This window comes from the organism of the source record quoted next, unplaced genomic scaffold, assembly GCF_019419815.1.
Source record: "Pyrus x bretschneideri cultivar Hongxiangsu unplaced genomic scaffold, Pyrus_bretschneideri_v1 Contig18, whole genome shotgun sequence".
NCBI lineage: Eukaryota > Viridiplantae > Streptophyta > Magnoliopsida > Rosales > Rosaceae > Pyrus > Pyrus x bretschneideri.
This window is the reverse complement of record NW_025999479.1, coordinates 3,569,122-3,588,038: the sequence shown is the minus strand read 5'-3', so window position 1 is coordinate 3,588,038 and position 18,917 is coordinate 3,569,122. Positions and strand designations below refer to the sequence as shown.

The window sequence follows — 18,917 nt, the reverse complement described above, 5'->3', positions numbered from 1 at the left end:
AAGTGGCAGCAAAGTTTCCAGAATGTAGGTGTGGTCGTCAATGTTAGAATCATGCCTGTAATATGCCACCTCGAAGAGAATGATGCAAGGAACGATATTCACGACTTTGTTTGATATCTAGGGGTATTTTTGGCCAAAACCCTTCATTTACTTTCTCAAAACAGCATTTAAGTTTTTAAGAATGTTGTTGGAACTTTATTTACTATTTTATTTATTTCCTATATAATTGTTAATCGATAACACGTTTAAATTTTTCACCTCATGAACTCCATATATAGAATGATTAGTGTTTGTTTTCCAAAGAGCCAAGACTCGTTTGACTTATCATGAAATTCAACAATTACGAACAGTCAATTGTCTCTCAATAATTAGGTGATAAGGTAACTGGTACGGATCTCTCTCTTGCTTTCACCAGAAGCATTGAACCAAATTGTTACACCAGCAGCAGCACAGCCGCCAGCGAGAGAAAGTAATTAATTTTTTATTTTTCCGAGGATTTTTCTCCTCCATGAAATTATAAAGTCGAATTAGAAAATGTTTTCATGACAGAGAAGCAAATAGACAGAAGACTTAAACAGAAGCTTTTTTGAGTCTTCGGAGGTTAACTAGCTGCTGAGAATAACCAGACCCTCCTAAACACACACTCTCTCTCCCCTCTCAAGTCTCACAGTCAACTGGGAAACAGCTAAGAACCTTGTGAGTGGTTAGCTTCACTCAATCTTCCAGAAACTCTGCCATTCCTTCCTGATTCCTCCTCAAAGGTGCTTCTATCCTTCCTCTTGTTCTCCTTTCAGCTGTATTTCTTCTTAGTTTTATTATTTGCAGACATGGGTTTTGCTTGCTTTTCATTGTTGTTTGGTTGCTGGGAAAACTTGAAGGGATCGTGGGGAATGGAAGTGACGAAAATTTGAACTTTTAAACATTTAATTGGGACCTGAGAAAAGGATTAAACTTTTTCCGGGAATGAAGATTGAACTGCAATTTCCCCCATTTTTTATTCATTGGTTTGAATTGTTTTGTGGGTTGAGCTGAATCTGTGTTTCTTTCGATTTTCGAGTCTGGTTGCAATATATGAATGATTGTTGAGAAGGGAACAGCCGAGCCAACAACATGAATGATTGAATCTCTTACATTGTGCACTTTAAAGTTTAAACTTCCAAAGGATGACAATTTCTAATTTCTTGTCAGGTATGAAATTCATTGTAATAATTAAAATTTGCTTCTTAAGAAATAGACTGCTGCAGGAAATAATTGAATTGAGGCTTTGTACTCAAATATAGACTATGGCTCCCAAAAAACTTAAGCACATATTGTTTTCCATTAAGTTGTTTGTTATTGCAGTTTCATTTTCCTGACTGAACTATACTTTGGTAGGATGGCAACGTAGGCTTGCCTCGAATTTGTTATTGTTGCAGTTCCTACTATTTATAGCTCACTGAAGGATTTTTGTCCCTTTTTGCAGATATGGAATTGATTCAAGCGCTCCTTGATAACCGCCATGCATTTCATTGCATCCATCACTAGCAAGAATGGTGTTGTTGAAAATGGAGTTGGTCTTTGCAGTTTTAGTGTGGGCTTGCTTACAGTCTTTTGTACTGCCTGATGCACAAGGTACGGTTCTGAGGTTATGCTACATTTAATTCATTCAGACAGCATCTGGGATATGCTAATCACAACAATTTTCCCATTCTTTCAGTTACATATCATAAGAAACAAGATAAGGGCTAAGAAGTCTACTATTGTTTAATGCTATATGTCCAATATTGTGACTTTGATGCAATTAAAATATTCAAACATTGGTGTCCTCTCTGCACCTCCTTCTTTCTCTCTTCTCTTGCTGTCCTCTCTGCACCTCTTTCTTTATCTCCTCTCTTGCTCTTTCTAGGATATTGTAGAAAGAACGTTGAACCAGGGGGTTAGTGGACTGTCTTTAGGTTTTTGTATGGTAGAATATGTTTACTATCTTTTACTTTCCTTTGTTGTATCTATTCCTTTTCTAGTATTTATGTAACGTGGTGGTGCATTTTTGTTGGCGAATTTGTCCGATTAGATAATGAATATTGGCATTTTCGGTTTCAGGAGATGCACTGTTTTCATTAAGGACTTCTTTGAATTGTTCACCCAATCAGCTCAAGGACTGGAACCAGAACCAAGTCAATCCATGCACTTGGTCCAATGTGAATTGCGACCGTAACTATAATGTCGTTTCTGTGTAAGACATCCTTTGGTTATTGTGATGTTTTGTTGTCAACAGATCACTTCACAATACGAAATTCCTCATTGCCTAGATTAATGTTTTTTTTTTGGCTTGTCTATGCTTAGTTTGGTCTTTTTCATTTTGCAGAATATTGTCAAATATTGGATTTTCTGGCATCTTGTCTCCTAAATTAGGAGCCCTGAAAAATCTTCAAACACTGTGAGTAAGGAGAATTCTAGTTCTGTTTATCATAATTTCTAACACTGGATCGTCTGGAGTCATTTCTGAAACTAGCATTGTCACCACAGATACTGGATTCTCAGTATCTGTAGTTTGATATTGACTTGTAAGATATCTGATGTATTATATTTTGCGATCAACTATAATATTTTCTTCTAAGAATATGGAAAATGCAATTTAGGGTAACTGAAGAATAAATAATGTCATGCATCATTCTGATGCATTGACAACGTCCTGGGTTGTGTACTTGAGTTATTGAAGTCAATTTATTTGTTTTTAGCTTAGACTCCAAATCCCATGCTTTAAAAGTAAGGAATTGTTAAGATAGTACGGTTAGACTTGTTTGTAGAGTATGACAATGTCAACTTTTCTATGATTGCAAATTCAACTCAAGCATTTTCCGGATTAATTCAGGATTAAACAAACCTTGTTCCAACTTCTAGCTAATTTGGTTAGCTTCATGTGTCTACACTTGTTATTTTCTGTTTGACCGCTTGCTAAGACATTTAACTTTATTAATTGAAGCTTGCAAATGAGGTACCTCGCAAATTGTTAGATTATAGAAAATCATGAGTTGGAAGTCCTGCAATTGAAACCTCCCTTGTAAGTTGAATCCCACATGTTGGGATATGATAGTGGAGGGAGGCCTACATGTGGGAAGAACTGTTAGAATATAAAAGAAGTGGTGGTTCTCATCCTAACAAGTTGCTTTCCCGAATTGTGGTACACCAATATTCTTATGAAGAAAACAAGTGATATTGTTTTTTATTTTGTGTTTTTCAATTTCTATTGATTACCATAAGATGTAACAGGCAGGATGAACAGAAAGGCAATGAGAATTTCATATGCCCATGATTCTAATATGTATAAGGTGCATTCATCTTGCAGTTCATTACAAGGAAATGGCATAACTGGTGAGATACCAAAAGAGTTTGGAAATCTGACAAGTTTGTCCACCTTGAATTTAGAAAATAATAATTTAACTGGTGAAATACCAGCCTCCCTTGGCAATCTGAAAAGTCTTCAATTCTTGTAAGTTGTTTCGTCCACGTTGTTTAATGTTTTCACTAATATCTAATGACTCTACATTATCCTTACTTCTATCTGACCGTGCTTTCTTGACGATGTAAACAGGACTTTGAATAACAATAATCTGAGTGGTACTATCCCAGAGTCACTTTCAAGTCTTTCATACTTGATTAGTCTGTACGTTATCTTTTCCTGTACAATGCACATGTGATATGAGAAATCAGGATTTGTCCATTCTTTATACTAGACGAATTAATTTGGCTCTCCAACTTTTAAAATTCTAAACGTTATCCGTGTGAAAGTTGTATACTTGGGTCTCATTTCTTCAGTATTTGATGGCAAACTTAAAACTTTGTTTTCAGTCAGCTTGTCTCCAATGCTTTCACTGGAAAAATACCTGAGCAGTTGTTTAATGTCCCAAAATACAAGTATGAACACAAGACTACATGCTATTCTCTCTCTCTCTCTCTCTCTCTCTCTCTCTCTACACACACCCATATATTCAGAATATGTTTTTCAGCATGAATCTTGAGTTGACCCGTGTTGCTTGTTTCAGTTTTACAGGAAACCACCTAGACTGTGGTGTGAATCTCCCTCACCATTGTGCACCTGATACTGCTGGTCCAGGTTAATGGGTCAAACAACATCTAAAATTGAACCGTTCTATTTACCCTCTCCTTTTATAAGCTTACACGATTGGGTTTCCCCACTCTTGACAGGCGCTAAAAGTAAGCCGAAGCTTGGAATCATAGTTGGAGTTGTTGGGGGGCTGATCATTTTATTATTACTTGGAGGTTTACTGTACTTCACCTGCAAGCGTAGACACGAAGGCTCCAAGCGTGAAGTTTTTGTGGATGTTGCAGGTATGCATTGCTTTCTAGTTGTAGAACTGATTAACAACTCCATCATCTGACCAATCAATGGGACCTTGATTTTAGCTTTGACCAATCATGCTAAAGTGATTCAACCATAATCTTATAATGGCTCAGTGAGATTTCCTTTCTGTCAACCAAATTAGGATTATTATTGAATTGGTCTATCGACTGAAGTTACACAAGGGGTTCCTCTTCAGGATAAATATTTACACATTCATGGTATGTTGTGTCATTGCACTTATGTAAGGTTGAGAGCGGTGGGGGTGATCAACATCTTGTAGTTTCATAAAAGAAAATATTGTTTATTGGCCAGTCAATGTTAAAAATTTTGAGTTCTCTAATACAAATTTAGAGGGCTAAACTTTATGAATAGCGACATTTTGGTCGGGAGGCTAGATTTGACCTCTGGCCCTTGCCATTACCATTAAAAATGCTCTAATAGGCAGTGACGTTTGGGCCCTTTGTGTCACCACTGGGCGTCCCACAAGCATTAGGAAATCATCATCATTGTAACATGATTTAAGGAAACAGATAAAAAATGCTGGATCAACTGCTAGTTTGAAAGTTGTACACACTGTAAATTATCGAAATAATGGATGCAAAAGGGACCCCTGAATAAGTTCAACAAATTTTTAAGTGGAAATCATTAATATGGGAATGTGATGAAAACTTGATATTGATATAAATCAAATCATGAAACGTTAATCATTACAAGAAAGATTGTGTTTTCTCCATTTGACTGCACAAGTCGCTCAATGATGCAAGAAAAAAAAAAAATCTAAAGTATCTGTGAGAAAATTGATTGGATCCATTAAGTACTCATGACAGGGTATGGCACACGTCATCTAAAGCTGTGTATTTTAGATTTTGTTGTCAATGAACTTTTTATCGTCACCAATTTCTGTCTATAGGGCCTGGGTGAGCCCTGCCATGCATAATTGAGCTCATTTGGGTTTTTTTTTAATTTTTTTAATTATTTTTTAACTTTTTTTTATTTTTATAATCGAAAACCACCAGGTGAAATCGACCGAAGGATTGCATTTGGCCAGTTAAAAAGATTTTCGTGGACGGAATTGCAGCTAGCAACAGACCGCTTCAGTGAGAAAAATGTTCTAGGACAGGGAGGTTTTGGAAAAGTCTATAAAGGAGTGCTATCTGATAACACAAAAGTTGCTGTTAAGCGTCTCACTGATTTTGAAAGTCCTGGGGGGGATGCAGCTTTCCACCGCGAAGTTGAAATGATAAGTGTAGCTGTTCACAGAAATCTATTAAAACTGATTGGATTTTGCACGACTCCAAAAGAACGCCTTCTAGTGTATCCCTTTATGCAGAATTTAAGTGTTGCCTATCGGTTACGAGAGATTAAACCTGGCGAGCCTGTTTTAGATTGGCCTAGAAGAAAGCAGGTGGCATTAGGCACAGCCCGTGGGCTAGAGTACCTACATGAACATTGTAACCCTAAGATTATTCATCGAGATGTTAAGGCTGCTAATGTATTACTTGATGAAGATTTTGAAGCAGTTGTTGGTGACTTTGGCTTGGCAAAGTTGGTGGATGTTAGAAAGACTAATGTGACAACTCAAGTTCGTGGCACAATGGGTCACATAGCTCCTGAATATTTGTCCACTGGGAAGTCATCAGAAAGGACAGATGTGTTTGGCTATGGGATTATGCTTTTAGAACTTGTAACAGGACAACGGGCAATTGATTTTTCACGCTTGGAAGAAGAAGATGATGTTTTGTTGCTTGACCATGTAAGATAAACTCTTTCTGTATTTGGGTCTCTCTTTCTCTTCTCCACTCCCCCTCTCCCGAACTTCTGTTTTTATATAAACTTGTTTAGTTCCTTGACCATGGAAGATAAACTTATTTTTGCACATGTTAAGATAACTCAAGGAAGTGGCATGTTTTTAAATTTTACTCGTAATAATTGTTTCATTGGCATTGGGAGCTTAGCATGCTCACAGATGATATGAAGTTGTAGGGTCAAAGACTGTTTCCAATTCTATGAAGCTAGGGTATGGAATTTTATTCGTAACTTATGCTCAACATGAAATGATATCACACTTGAGGAAGAAAAAGTAGCTTTTTTTTCTTTCACTGAGTGCAGATTTTTGCCTGAGTTTGGACTCACTGTGCTAACCTTCTCTGCTTATCTGCTCCTGAAGGTCAAAAAGCTGGAAAGGGAAAAGAGACTGGATGCTATTGTAGACAGCAATTTGAATGATAGTTTCAACATCCAAGAGGTAGAAATGATGATCAAAGTTGCACTTCTCTGTACTCAAGGATCCCCTGAAGACCGCCCATTAATGTCGGAGGTGGTACGGATGCTCGAAGGGGAGGGTCTGGCTGAGCGCTGGGAAGAATGGCAGAACGTAGAAGTTACTCGCAGGCAAGAGTATGAAAGACTACAAAGGAGATTTGACTGGGGAGAAGATTCTGTTTATAATCAGGATGCTATTGAATTATCCGGTGGACGTTGAGGTAATCAGAAATTATATACTCATTTCCTCTTACTCTGTCAGCATGTAATACTGTTTTTGGTAGTTTAGCTCGGTTAAACCCTCAATGAAGCATATCTGTATTTCCAATTCATAATATCATGATTTCATCTTTTAAATTCTAATTTGCAATCTTGTGGATACATGCTTTTGTTGGTGTGGCCAAGTCATGGAGCACAAACCTTGCAGATTGTATCATCAAGTTGATTAATATTGTTCTGAATTTAGTATTTATCTTAAAGGAAAGCCAGGGAGCGTAATAGAAGCTTTTTTTTGCTTTCCATAATTTTGGTTATCATTGGCAGTAGAGTCTACGTCTCACTTTCAGTTCATGTTTAGGTACAAACCTTGATATTAGAGTGTTTTTATTCTTTGCAGGGGAAAAAATTGAATTAGTATTCAAACAATTAAATTAGTTATAGCCATCGATACTAAGTTACAGCTAGCTAGCGCTATTTATGGTGTCATGATAAAATAGAACTAAAATATTTAAGAGATCAAACTCAGCTTAAGATCTGTAAATACATGTTTAATTTGAAATTGATATCTAATCAGACGACTTTGCAAAATGTCTTGCAATAATGCAGATGCTCAACTTCATCAACAAAGGTCTTGTGCAACCACGAGAAGTTTCAGGTTGCATGAAGGGAACTGTTGCTCATGGTTCCAATTTTTCCTTCACCTGTGGTTCTGCTACAATCATCTCTTTCTTCTCATTCCTTTGACTTTTGTTGTTTGGTTTTTGCTCGGCCAGTAGATACTGTGATGCGTGGTCCTTGTCTCTTCTTTCCATCTCTTCATGCCAAAGCTTCTGCCGACATGGCTTCACCTATGTGTGTTGAGCACCCGTAAACTGGTGTTTGAACTTGTGAAGACTGTTAGTTTGTCAAAGACCTATAGCGTTTGAGATTATATACGGGTGCAGACGTCGTTACTCTCGGAAGTCTGGTTGAATGATGTTGATATGTGGTACCAACCCCTTTGTGCAAAGCGGTTCACAGGTTTCATGTACAGAGAGTTTAAATTGTTAAATCTGTGACCTCAACCACTCTCGCTCTCTCTCATTACTACAATTTAATCGAAGAAATGTAAAGTTTGGTTAATATGCAATTATAATCTTGCCCAAATGTGGCAAAAGACACAAGATTTGATTTAGTTCCAGGAGGAGCTTCTTTAACTGGGAAGTGTTAAATGGATTTACATGTGAACACATGTGATGTAGTTTAATTAGTTTCCTTGGGTAGGTGTGGATGCATTGCTATGAGATGAAATTAATTTATGTCAACAGTCATAATAGAAATGTTGTAGTTTTGCAGTTATTCCATAAACTGGTTGGCCTCTTTTCTTTGATGATTCTTGCTGTAAGGCCAGAATGGGTGTAAATTTATATGACAAAGTTCAATAGGATGCATCATACCAATAAGAAGACACGAATACACCGCGGTAACAAGTTCAAAACTCAAGCAACCGTTCAACCAGTGGCGGAGCTAGAAATCGTTCTCAGGAGGGCCTTTAAGCCATATGAAAAAAATTAGGCAAAATATAACAATATAATTAGTTGGAAAGTGGCATGAAAAGTTTTAATCAAACAAATGTGATGGAGCTTTAAAACTCATATGAAAAAATTGGAATTGAAAATATTATAAGAACATAACTTCTTCTCATCACTTCTCCAGTACTGTCAAATACTGATAACCAATACGCAAATTGTTTATGATAAAAGGAGCTACATATTGATTTTTTCTGAGGAATAATTCCAGGATAGGCCTGCCCCGACCATGGCCTCCATGTGGCTTCGCTACTGCGTTCACTCAAAACATGGGAAACAAGAAGGGTATTGGTTAGCAAGTGGTCCTTTATTATAGAGGTGGAGATGAATGTTGTCCTTGCAATATAGCGTGAGTTCGAACGTCGTCGACTTCCTAATCTAAGCATGTAATTTAACAAATATATCGTTTGACAATAAAAAAAAAGAGAAAAAAGAAAAGAAGGGTGTTGACTAAACTATTGCTAATTCCAATCCGTAATATACTTATCATCTAACCGTGCAGAAATATCAAGGTATATACATGAAAAGTGAGGTCGTAATTAACATGGGTTATGTGTTTCAAGCTGCAGTATCATTTTATCCATATTTGTATGGACAATCTTGACTCAATTTATTGGACCATTTTACTCCATATTCTCTTTTATAAGTTATGGGATTCCAGAAGGAAAAAGAAATGATAATTTATGGGAAAGTTAGACCAAGGACAACAGAACTAAATGATTTGTTATCATTTTTTCACTTGCAAAAAAATGGTGTCGATGTACAACCACATTTAGAGTTTTATTGCAATGCATCACTTGCAACAAAATTTCGTCTATTTTTCTGGTGTCAAATGTTGTGTGTGATTTGAACTTGACCTTTTTCAAAGGGTCGTTTGGAAGAAAAAATAGATGAAGTTCCTCGTTGCTGGCATGTTGCAACAACATTTAGTTGGGTGAGATTGTTTAAAATTATCCTCAGCTTTTATGATACATAATCTGAAGACATTTCCTTCTTGATTTTGGGTGAAACATTATAATCCGCATATTTTGCATTCATCTGTTATTCGTTTGACAACTAGTATGACATCTTCCATGTTTTTTTTCATCGGTGTCAATGCCAGAACTTTGCTCGATCGGCTAGAAGATATGGCGTCGGCTGACGGCTGTTCCTGAGCGCCACACCCCAACTTTCAAGATCAATAGTTATGCATGATCCACGCCTGCCATTTCCGAAGGTTCAATCGACATTTTATGTCTAAAAGTTTCGGTTTCTTTCTCTTTTGTTGACCCACTCGATTAACCTATGTTATTGTAGTCTTAATTTCAAACCGACAACATTTGATATGATTCTGTTTACGCTGCCAAAGTGCATGTCACTCATATACTGCGAAAAAAAATCATGGTTGGTAAGATGGCAACTTATGTTGAAGAATACAAGAATATAGCATCAGAAAATTGACAAAATTAAATATGACTTATATTGAGGGCTTTCACTTTTAATAATATCGAAAACTTTTAAGGTAAAAATCACACCCCTAAACCTGGCCTAACTATAAACATATAGTATCAATTACAAATTCGTTAAATTTTGCAGGTGGGTTTGCTTTTCTCATGATTCTCTTCTTCTTTCTTCTGGACTTCTTCCTCTTCTCTGCCGTCTTCATCTTCTGTCAGTAAATGGGGTGGAGTTGACGGCTCCAAGTCGCCGTTCTCCCATCCTTCAACAGTTACAGCAAATCGAACGATAATCTACGCCAACCATTGCTAAAGCTTCAAATGATACGAATGACGTGATTTCTGTGTGCTAGCTTAAACTTAATATACTATGAATGTAATTACTGTGTTTGTGAATATTTGGAGATTCTTTAGAAGTGACTTCCACCGAAATGTTTTGATGATGAACTCAATCTCGGTTACATGACGATGAATTATATATTGTTGGAACTTGTGTTTATGTGGGACTCCCAGTCCCACATCGCCCAAACAGGTTTTAAACTTCATCTTTATAACTAAGTTCACTCACTTATAATTTGAAATGAATTGAGATTAAGTTGTGGACCTTGGGCCTTAGACTTGAAGAGTTTGGGTGCATATATTAAATGTCAAAGATGGGTGCCTTCGGCCTTGGGGCTCTTGGGCTCAGATGGACAAAAAATCCAAGTATCATTTTTACGTTTTTGATTTTCGCATTCAGTTTTTTCCAAAGGGATAAAACTGATCACATGAATGGTTACAACCATTCTTTAAGATAAATATGAACGGTTTCAACTGCTCATTTACGCCATTATATATATGGCCGTATGAATTGAACACAACCGTATGAATTGAAGTGTGTCAAGATGTGATATGTGTGATACTTATTGTTTCAATTTTCCTATTAAGAATGATCAGTTCAAGATAGTAAATTCACTGCTTCATTAGGTAAATCCGATAAGTACTCACTAGAGAAGGTTCAAGTCCAAAAGACACTTATCATATCTAAGTTCTCTGGAAAGACGTTACTAATTTAGCTAGTATCTTATTTTCTATTCAAATGTGGGGTATTGCTAGAGTTTGAATAGAAAATATGGGGTATTGTTGGAACTTGTGTTTATATGGGACTCCTAGTCCCACATCGCCCAAACAGGTTTTAAACTTCATCTTTCTAAGTGAGTGAACTCACTTATAGTTTGAAATGAATTGGGCCAAAGCCATGGACCTTGGGCCTTAGACTTGGAGGGTTTGGGTGCATATATTAAATGTCAAAGATGGGCCTTCGGCCTTGGGGCTCTTGGGCTCGGATGGACAAAAAACCCAAGTATCATTTTTACATTATATATGAACAGTTACAACCATTCTTAAAGATAAATATGAACGGTTTCAACTGCTCATTTACGCCATTATATATATGGCCAGTCGGATCAGAAACAAATATAACAATTCCATCGAATCCTTCATACTTCACAGAGAAACGCCACAACCAATTCACCAAGAATCCAAGTTCGAGTGCAAGAACTTGGATTAGATAGTTGTATCCTGCAAGATCAACGTCCATTAAACTGCTGCACTGGTGTAGGGACGAATTTCTGTCTTAGGAGATTGCTTCTGCAAGCCTCCATTTTCAAGAAACAAGTCAGTGATTTTATATACAATTTCATTAATTGTTTATATTTTGATATATTGTATTTGTTGTTGATTTTTTTTTTTTCATTTGAAATAAAACTGTGTAAATTGTTATATATTAAACACTTGACATTTGATTGGTTCTAACATATATGTGTGCAATCTGATCAAAGAGTTGTGTACCAGTTTCAATCAATAAAAGTGATCACGGGATATCAAAGGCATAAACAGGGAAAATTCTCGTCAAACCTGAAAATTTCAAGGAGGGAAATATAGTATATGATTCTTTCAAGAGGCAATGTTCTCGTGAGCAATATGATTTTAGCTGTTGAATTAACTACTTCTTCTTATGAATCATCTTCTTCTATATAATTTTATAGTCTTATGCTCATGATCAAAGCCATGATGCAAGCCTCGTTACGTAGCTGCCATTTTCTGATGGGGTTAACTGATGAAAGCAATGAGGCAACCACTCTCCAAAAAGAAAATACTTTACACTAACATCACGTGCGGTTCAAGCTAAGCCACAAAATGAATAAGCGATAATAAAGGAAATACTTTTCAATATAGGGGTGAAAGTTCCTGAACCCTTCTCTCTCAGTGGTTTTTTTTTTTTTTTTGAAAAGATTTTAACTTTGATTTTATACAATAGCATTTGAAAATTTACTAGAAATATAGTGGAAATACAGTGTCAATATACTTGAAATATAAAGGAAACATATGGGAAATATAAAGGCAACAAATTGTCAATATAGCGGCTCTAAACTGTGAAAAACAGGACCAGTAATATACTAATCCGTTTCCTTGTCAAACCATCACTTTAGTTTCCATATCTAATAGAAAAAACTCCCTAAACTAAATTTTTCTTCTTCTTGCTAATTATTGTGCGCTTATCAAGGATGAAAGAAGCCGGAACATATCATCTGAATTGGGTATGGTCGTTTGGAAACTTCTTAGGAGAGAACTGAAAACTATTTATGAACAAGAAGAAGCCAAGCACGAGAGATTTGACTCGTGAGAGAAGAAAGAAAGGTGACACAACTGGCATATAATTATTGGTTTCCAAACCACATGATATTGATGGGTCTACAATCTGGATCCAAGAATTTCTCCTCTTATAGATTGGGGAGAGAGATTTGTCTTATCTTGTACACTTTCTTATTTAGGTAATTCCCAATTCCCCACTGTAATTACAAATTAAAATGACGTTACCAATTGCCACTTAGTACTATGGTTTAGTAGTATTCTTCTTCATTTAAGTAGAGGTTATGTTCGATTCTTGCCAAAGGTGAATTTAAACTACATAATTGTTAACTTATTGAGAGGTTAAGCCCACGCCCTCTCATGTAGTATAGATAATATCCTTTGTACAAAAAAGAAAAACTACAGCAAGAAAAAAAAAACTGAAACAACCTTTTTCTCTTTAGAATAGTGCTATTCACACACTTATTTTTACCTTCCACACTCATTTTTACCTTTCACACACTCTTGTTAATATTTAGTCATTGATCTTCTTCAATTCATTCGATCTGAATGCCGAAATTGAAAGGTGTATATGCAAAGTAAAAATACGTGTGTAGATAGCTAATATTTTTTATATGATGGTACATGAAAGGAGTAATGAGTTTCAAGCGGTATCAACTGTATCACTTCATCCATAGAAGCACCGCTTGAAAACCATCAACTTTACTGAATTTATTGGACCAATGTGTACTATTTTCGACTTGCAAAAGTAATTAAATTCCAATGCTCGTATAGAACTTCATTGCAATGTATCGCTTATAGCGTAACTCATTATTTTTTATGTTTGTCTAAAAATGTTGTGGGTGAATCAAACGTGACTCTTTTGACGTTCTGTAGGATTTCGTAGCAAGTACATGCAAAATTTTTGAAGCAAAACAGATGAAGTTTCTCAGTTGTTGGCACATTGCAACATAATTTTAACTGAGTGAGACTACTAAAATTATTTTTTTAGGTGACAATTTACAATAAGGGCTAACGTTTGGGTGATATTGGCAAAATTATGCTTATAATTTGTAGCATATTCTCGTAGAATCAACAACCTTCGCCAATGTCATTTACTTCAACGCCTGATAATTTAGTTACTTTTCTTAAAATCTTGAATTCTCGTGATTGATCACTAACAAAAAATTTCCATATGGTAGCCCTTAACAAACATCGATTCCCATGTTTTTGCATCCCGAATTTTTCCAAATTGGTTCGAACGATTGATATATAAACTATTCTATCCTACTTTATCATCTTTCGATCTAGAAAATTAATTAAAGTATTGCAACGTGTAATTAATATATCACTCATTTATAACTATAAAAAGAAAAACTAAAAGTAAACCTATCCAAATTTACTTTTTTCGCCACCTTAAAAATTTAGGATTACATTTGTTGAAGGATACAAAATATTACATTGTAAATTAAATTGACAACATTAAATATAACTTAAATTGAGTGATTTCACTTTCAATCGTATCGCAAACTTTTGAGATAAAAGCCGCATATGGCCTACCCACGATTAACATAGTATCGTTTACAAATTCGTCAATTTTTCCTGGTAAGGGAGAAATGTGGTATCAAGAAATCCGTTCTTTATACAATTACAATCCCTAAGTGGTTTGCTCTTCTCATGATTCTCTTCTTTCTTCTCAACTATTACTTCCTCTTTTCTGTATTCTACATCTTCTGCTAGCAAATGAGGTGGAGTTGATGGCTCGAAGTCCCCGTTCTCCCATCCTTCCACAGTTATATCAGCCGAGCGATAATCGACGCCTGCCATTGCTAAAGCTTCTAACGACACAAATGACATGATTTATGTGTGCATGCTCTAACCAGATATACTATCAACGTAACTTATATAAGTTTGTAAATATTTGGAGATGAATTATATAGGTGTGCAATTCTCATCAAGGAGAGGCCGTACCAGTTTCATTCATTAATAATGATCACGAGTGAATCATAATATTCAAACAGGGAAAATTTTTTGGTCTACCAGAACATTTCAAGGAGGGAAATATATGGCATATGATTATTTTAAGAGGCAATGTTCTCGTGAACTACATGATTCTAGCTATTGATATTAAATTAACTACTTTTGCTTATTATTTATGTTCTTCTATATAATTTTAAAGCCTTATGTCGTGATCTAAGTCATGATGCAAGCCTTGTTACGTAGCTGCCAATTTTTTTTAATGGGATTTGTTGATGAAAGCAATGATGCAATTAATAAGCTTTATCAAATTTGAATTTTGGTTCTGTTATAATAATACAAGTCCAGTTAGATGCATGCATTTACATCTACGCCACGCTAATTAACCATGACAAAAGAAGTATTGGCTTGTTGTGATCAATATTTAATATATGTGATTGTGGAAATTTTAGATTACCTATTATTTTAGTGATTCTTTGTTTTAGACTTTGTATTACTTGGAGGACAAGTTATTATTTTTTCATGGTTTACTATATATAAAGGCAATAACATAGGGAGAGCCACACAATCCCTAAGCATTCTAACATTTCTCTCCACTCTCTTTCTTGCCCCACCCTCTTGATGTGATATATAATAGCACACAAATTAAACCCTCTTTTTGACAATTGTAGTATAGATATAAGCAGGGATCGTTCTAGGCCGGGGATTAGGAGGGATTGCTAATCTAATGAAAACTGACTCAAAGATACAAAAATATGCTTAAAAACACTTTAACAAACTCAAAGACTCTTAACTAAACCTATATGACTCAAAATAAACCCAAAAGACTCAAAACAACACAAAACAATCAAAAAGACTCAAACTAGACTCTAGGACTTACTTTGGACGAAAATTGAATTAGTTTTGACTCAAAACACTTAAAAACACACAATAGCTCAGATTCTAACCTAATTGACACTTAAAACAAAGGGGGGTTTTGGTTTTGACGAATTTGAATTAAAACAAAATAGAAACTAAACTAGACAAAGTTATGAACGAATTTGGGTATATGGATGGGTGATGAGATAGCTAGAGGGTCCTTTTCCACAAATGACACACTTGCATACAAATTGATTTCCAGTTGCTTTTCGATAAACCATGAACCTCAACACCCCAGATTAACCGTGACATCACTAATTAACCCTCAGATTTTCCTTAAGTTATTGGATTGGATGACATCATACGACAACCCAAAGCATTCTTCAAAAGTTCCCTACATGACATCATAATAGAGATACAATCAAAGATCATTACGTTCTATGAAAATCATAAGCATTGACAAAGCACTTGTAACTATGACATCATGATACTCATGCTAGGAATTTACTTAACATGATTGTGAAAACAACCTTAACTACTTGTGAATATAAGTTTGTAACGATTATGTGAAACTCCCTTATATTCTAGCCCCAAATTCATGCATGCAAACTAAGTGTGCACCCTTAATCAACAAACAAGAATAAGTAATCCATCAAACGGTTAAGTAAATTGCATTCACAATTTATGAAATCACAACTGGAATTAATCAATTCATATTGCAAATATAATCATGGTTTCAAAGTCTCCTCTAGCCAAAACAAAATTAATTCCTCATGTTTACAACAAAACAAAGAGAATATAAATTAAACATTGAAAACAAAGATTGAATACACCTAGAAACGCTCCAACAATCTAAGTTTGAATGGCCAAAACGTCCAAGGCTTCTCCTCTCTTCTTTCTCCTTCTTTCTTGCGGCACAAGGGTGTTTGGGTATGAATTATGGTGATGGATGGATAGGTTGGATGGTGGTAGAGGGTGGATGATGGTTGAATGAATGGGGAGAATGAGGAATAATTCGTATGGATGTGTATGGCTGTCTAGAATCTCTCATAAGTGCGGCAGATTATGTATATATAGAGGGAGAAAGGTTAAGGCAATAAGTAATTAATTTGGGAAGGTTTTTAGCTCCAAATCCTCAAGGAAAAAGGGTAACAAATCAGAATCCCAATGGAAAAGGGAAGGAAAGTTGCGGCATTGACTAGAATAAAAGGGGAAAGAAGATATGTGGCAGATTTTGGAAGAAAAGGGTAAGAAAGGTGCGGCATAGACTAGGATAGTGCAAGGAATCTTTGGTTTGTGTCTAAAATGCATAAGATACCTTCAAAGTTGCTGGAACTTAGGGATATTTAGGATTAGGAAAGGTTAAACCAAAATAGGAAACCTTGGCTTAACTTTCCTACTTTGATTAGGAATCCTTCTTTGACTAGGAATCCTTCTTTGACTAGGAATCCTACTTTGATTAGGAATCCTACTTTGATTAGGAATCCTACTTCGATTAGGAATCCTACTTTGATTAGGAATCCTACTTCGATTAGGAATCCTCTTGTGATTAGGAATCCTAACATCTTTAGGTCTTCAAATTCGTCCATTCCTTTTGCTCCAAGCATATGCTATCCATTCCAAGTCCAATTTTGCTCCAAAATGCACCTTTTTGCTTCCTTAGCCATATGAACCTGAAAACACACGAAAATAGCTTAAACTACTAAAATAACTATGAACTAACAACATAAATGTACGAAAACAAGCTAAATAAGTCGCCTAAATATGCTCCTATCACCTCTCTATACCCATTAGAATATTAGTTACAACATGTTCCTATGCTGCACTATGGAATTGGAAAGAGAATTTTTTGCTGCAAACTAGTTTACAATTATCATCACACAATTCAAATTCTTCTAAAACACATTCTTAATTGTCGATATTTTTTCATCCTTAATTACATGAAATTTCACCATAATGCATGAACCCAACTTTTCAGATTATGAATTATAAATTATTCTCAAATTATAATGACTGTTAAAAAAATAATAATAGTACTTTTTCTTCTGCATAGACTTACTAAAATTGACACACCCCAACCCGGAATGTCCACCTAAGCTCCAAATCGAGCTGTGTTGGCCGACACCAAGAAGGTGACGAAGTCATAAAGTGTAGTGAAGTGGAAAATGCAGTGTTCTAAAAATCGGCCTAGGCGGTGAAAACTCGCCGCGATTTAGGGCAAATCATTTCGAAAAATCGGTTTGGAGCTAGGTGGTCCTAGGTGGCTCTTAGGCGGAGGGCTAGGCAGCACCTAGGCGGTTTTTATTTTTTTATTTTTTATTAATTGTGTGCTTTTTTCTTTTTTGGTTTTATGGTGGTATACTTGTGAAAATGGTGTACCTAATTTGCAAATGATGGATTTACTACAAGTTCATCCAATAGTGAAACGAATTGGAGCACTTTTGAGGGGATACATACAAGGAAAAGAAATAAACTAGATACAACAAGTTTAAATAATTTAGTCTATGTCCAATCCAATGCAAGGATCATGAACAAGAAGAATTTGGTTTATCATCCAAGAATGCTCCTCATTATGATTATATGCTTACTATTTTTTAAATATTGAACTTTTTTGTATGTATTACTTTGTGTATTCTTCTACTTCTATTTTTGCATTTTATCATTCTTTTATTATCCATACAAGTATATTTTTTTTTAGGTGTAAGCATGCACTTATTTACAAGATATATAATAAATTTACATAAATCCGCCTAGGCCCTAGGCCCCTGCCTGCCGCCCGACTAGCGCCTAGAACCTTGGGAAAATGTGAGTAAATTTAAACTTAAAAGTGTTTAAATGTAAGAGTGCGCTTGTGAGCGGGAATGAACTCATTTCACACGTGATGTTAGAGCACAAGTACTGTATAGTAAAAGTGAAATAAGAATTATACCATCGAAGGTAATCTCCTATTCCAACATTTGCCAAGAATCCTCGTCGACATGAAAGCTCTGCTATTAAGACCATCTCCAACTCTTGGCCTAAAACCTAAAATTTGTAGCCCAGAAAATTTAGGTTTTAACCTAGAAACAGCTTTTCTGCTCCAACCCCTTATGGCCTAAAATTTTCAGCCCGAGATTATTAAAGAATAAATTTAGGCTAATTTTTTCTTTTAAGTAATTTAAAAAAAAAAAAATTATGTACACTATCCTAATTTTATTTTATGAACATTTTAACCTAAAAATATTTAGATTCCAATAAATATTGAAAAATCACTAAATTTTGATGAATTTTGAGTTAAATAGTTTTTTTTTTAAATTATTTTAGCCGTTTGACTTAAATTTGAACTGTTAGATCCTTTTTTTTTACCATCAGATTTGATTATATTCGATCTCAGCCGTTGGATTCAATAAACCATGGGGGATATGCCCAAGTGGGTGGGGTCCCGCTGGTGGTGCCCACACCATTTTTTGGGCTAAATCCAGGGCTATTTCTGGCTTGGTTTTAGGTTTTAGGTTTTGAGGTCCAATTTTCCACTTGGGATGGAATGGATTTTTTTTTTAGGGGGGGGGGGAGGGGAAAAATAGGTTTTAACACTTCGGTTAGAGTTGGTCTAAAACCTGGAGGGGCGAAAAACAAGGGTGAGTGGGCCTAAAAATAAAGCTTTGT

General features: G+C 35.6%; 1 protein-coding gene and 1 pseudogene across 1 annotated transcript; one reads left to right on the top strand and one right to left on the bottom strand.

Annotated features, from left to right (window-relative positions):
• Positions 1–371: 371 nt before the first annotated feature.
• Positions 372–8,161, top strand: LOC125476168 (probable LRR receptor-like serine/threonine-protein kinase At5g10290). The gene is made up of 13 exons (XM_048581950.1): positions 372–469; positions 550–761; positions 1,463–1,611; positions 2,080–2,212; positions 2,345–2,416; positions 3,326–3,469; positions 3,572–3,643; positions 3,829–3,894; positions 4,023–4,093; positions 4,186–4,329; positions 5,359–6,095; positions 6,510–6,825; positions 7,430–8,161. Exons 3-12 carry the CDS (start codon positions 1,530–1,532, stop codon positions 6,822–6,824), a joined length of 1,836 nt encoding a protein of 611 aa, XP_048437907.1. The 5' UTR covers positions 372–469; positions 550–761; positions 1,463–1,529; the 3' UTR covers position 6,825; positions 7,430–8,161.
• A 2,487-nt stretch (positions 8,162–10,648) lies between these two features.
• Positions 10,649–14,410, bottom strand: LOC125476208 (annotated as a pseudogene).
• Between the last annotated feature and the right edge of the window lie 4,507 nt (positions 14,411–18,917).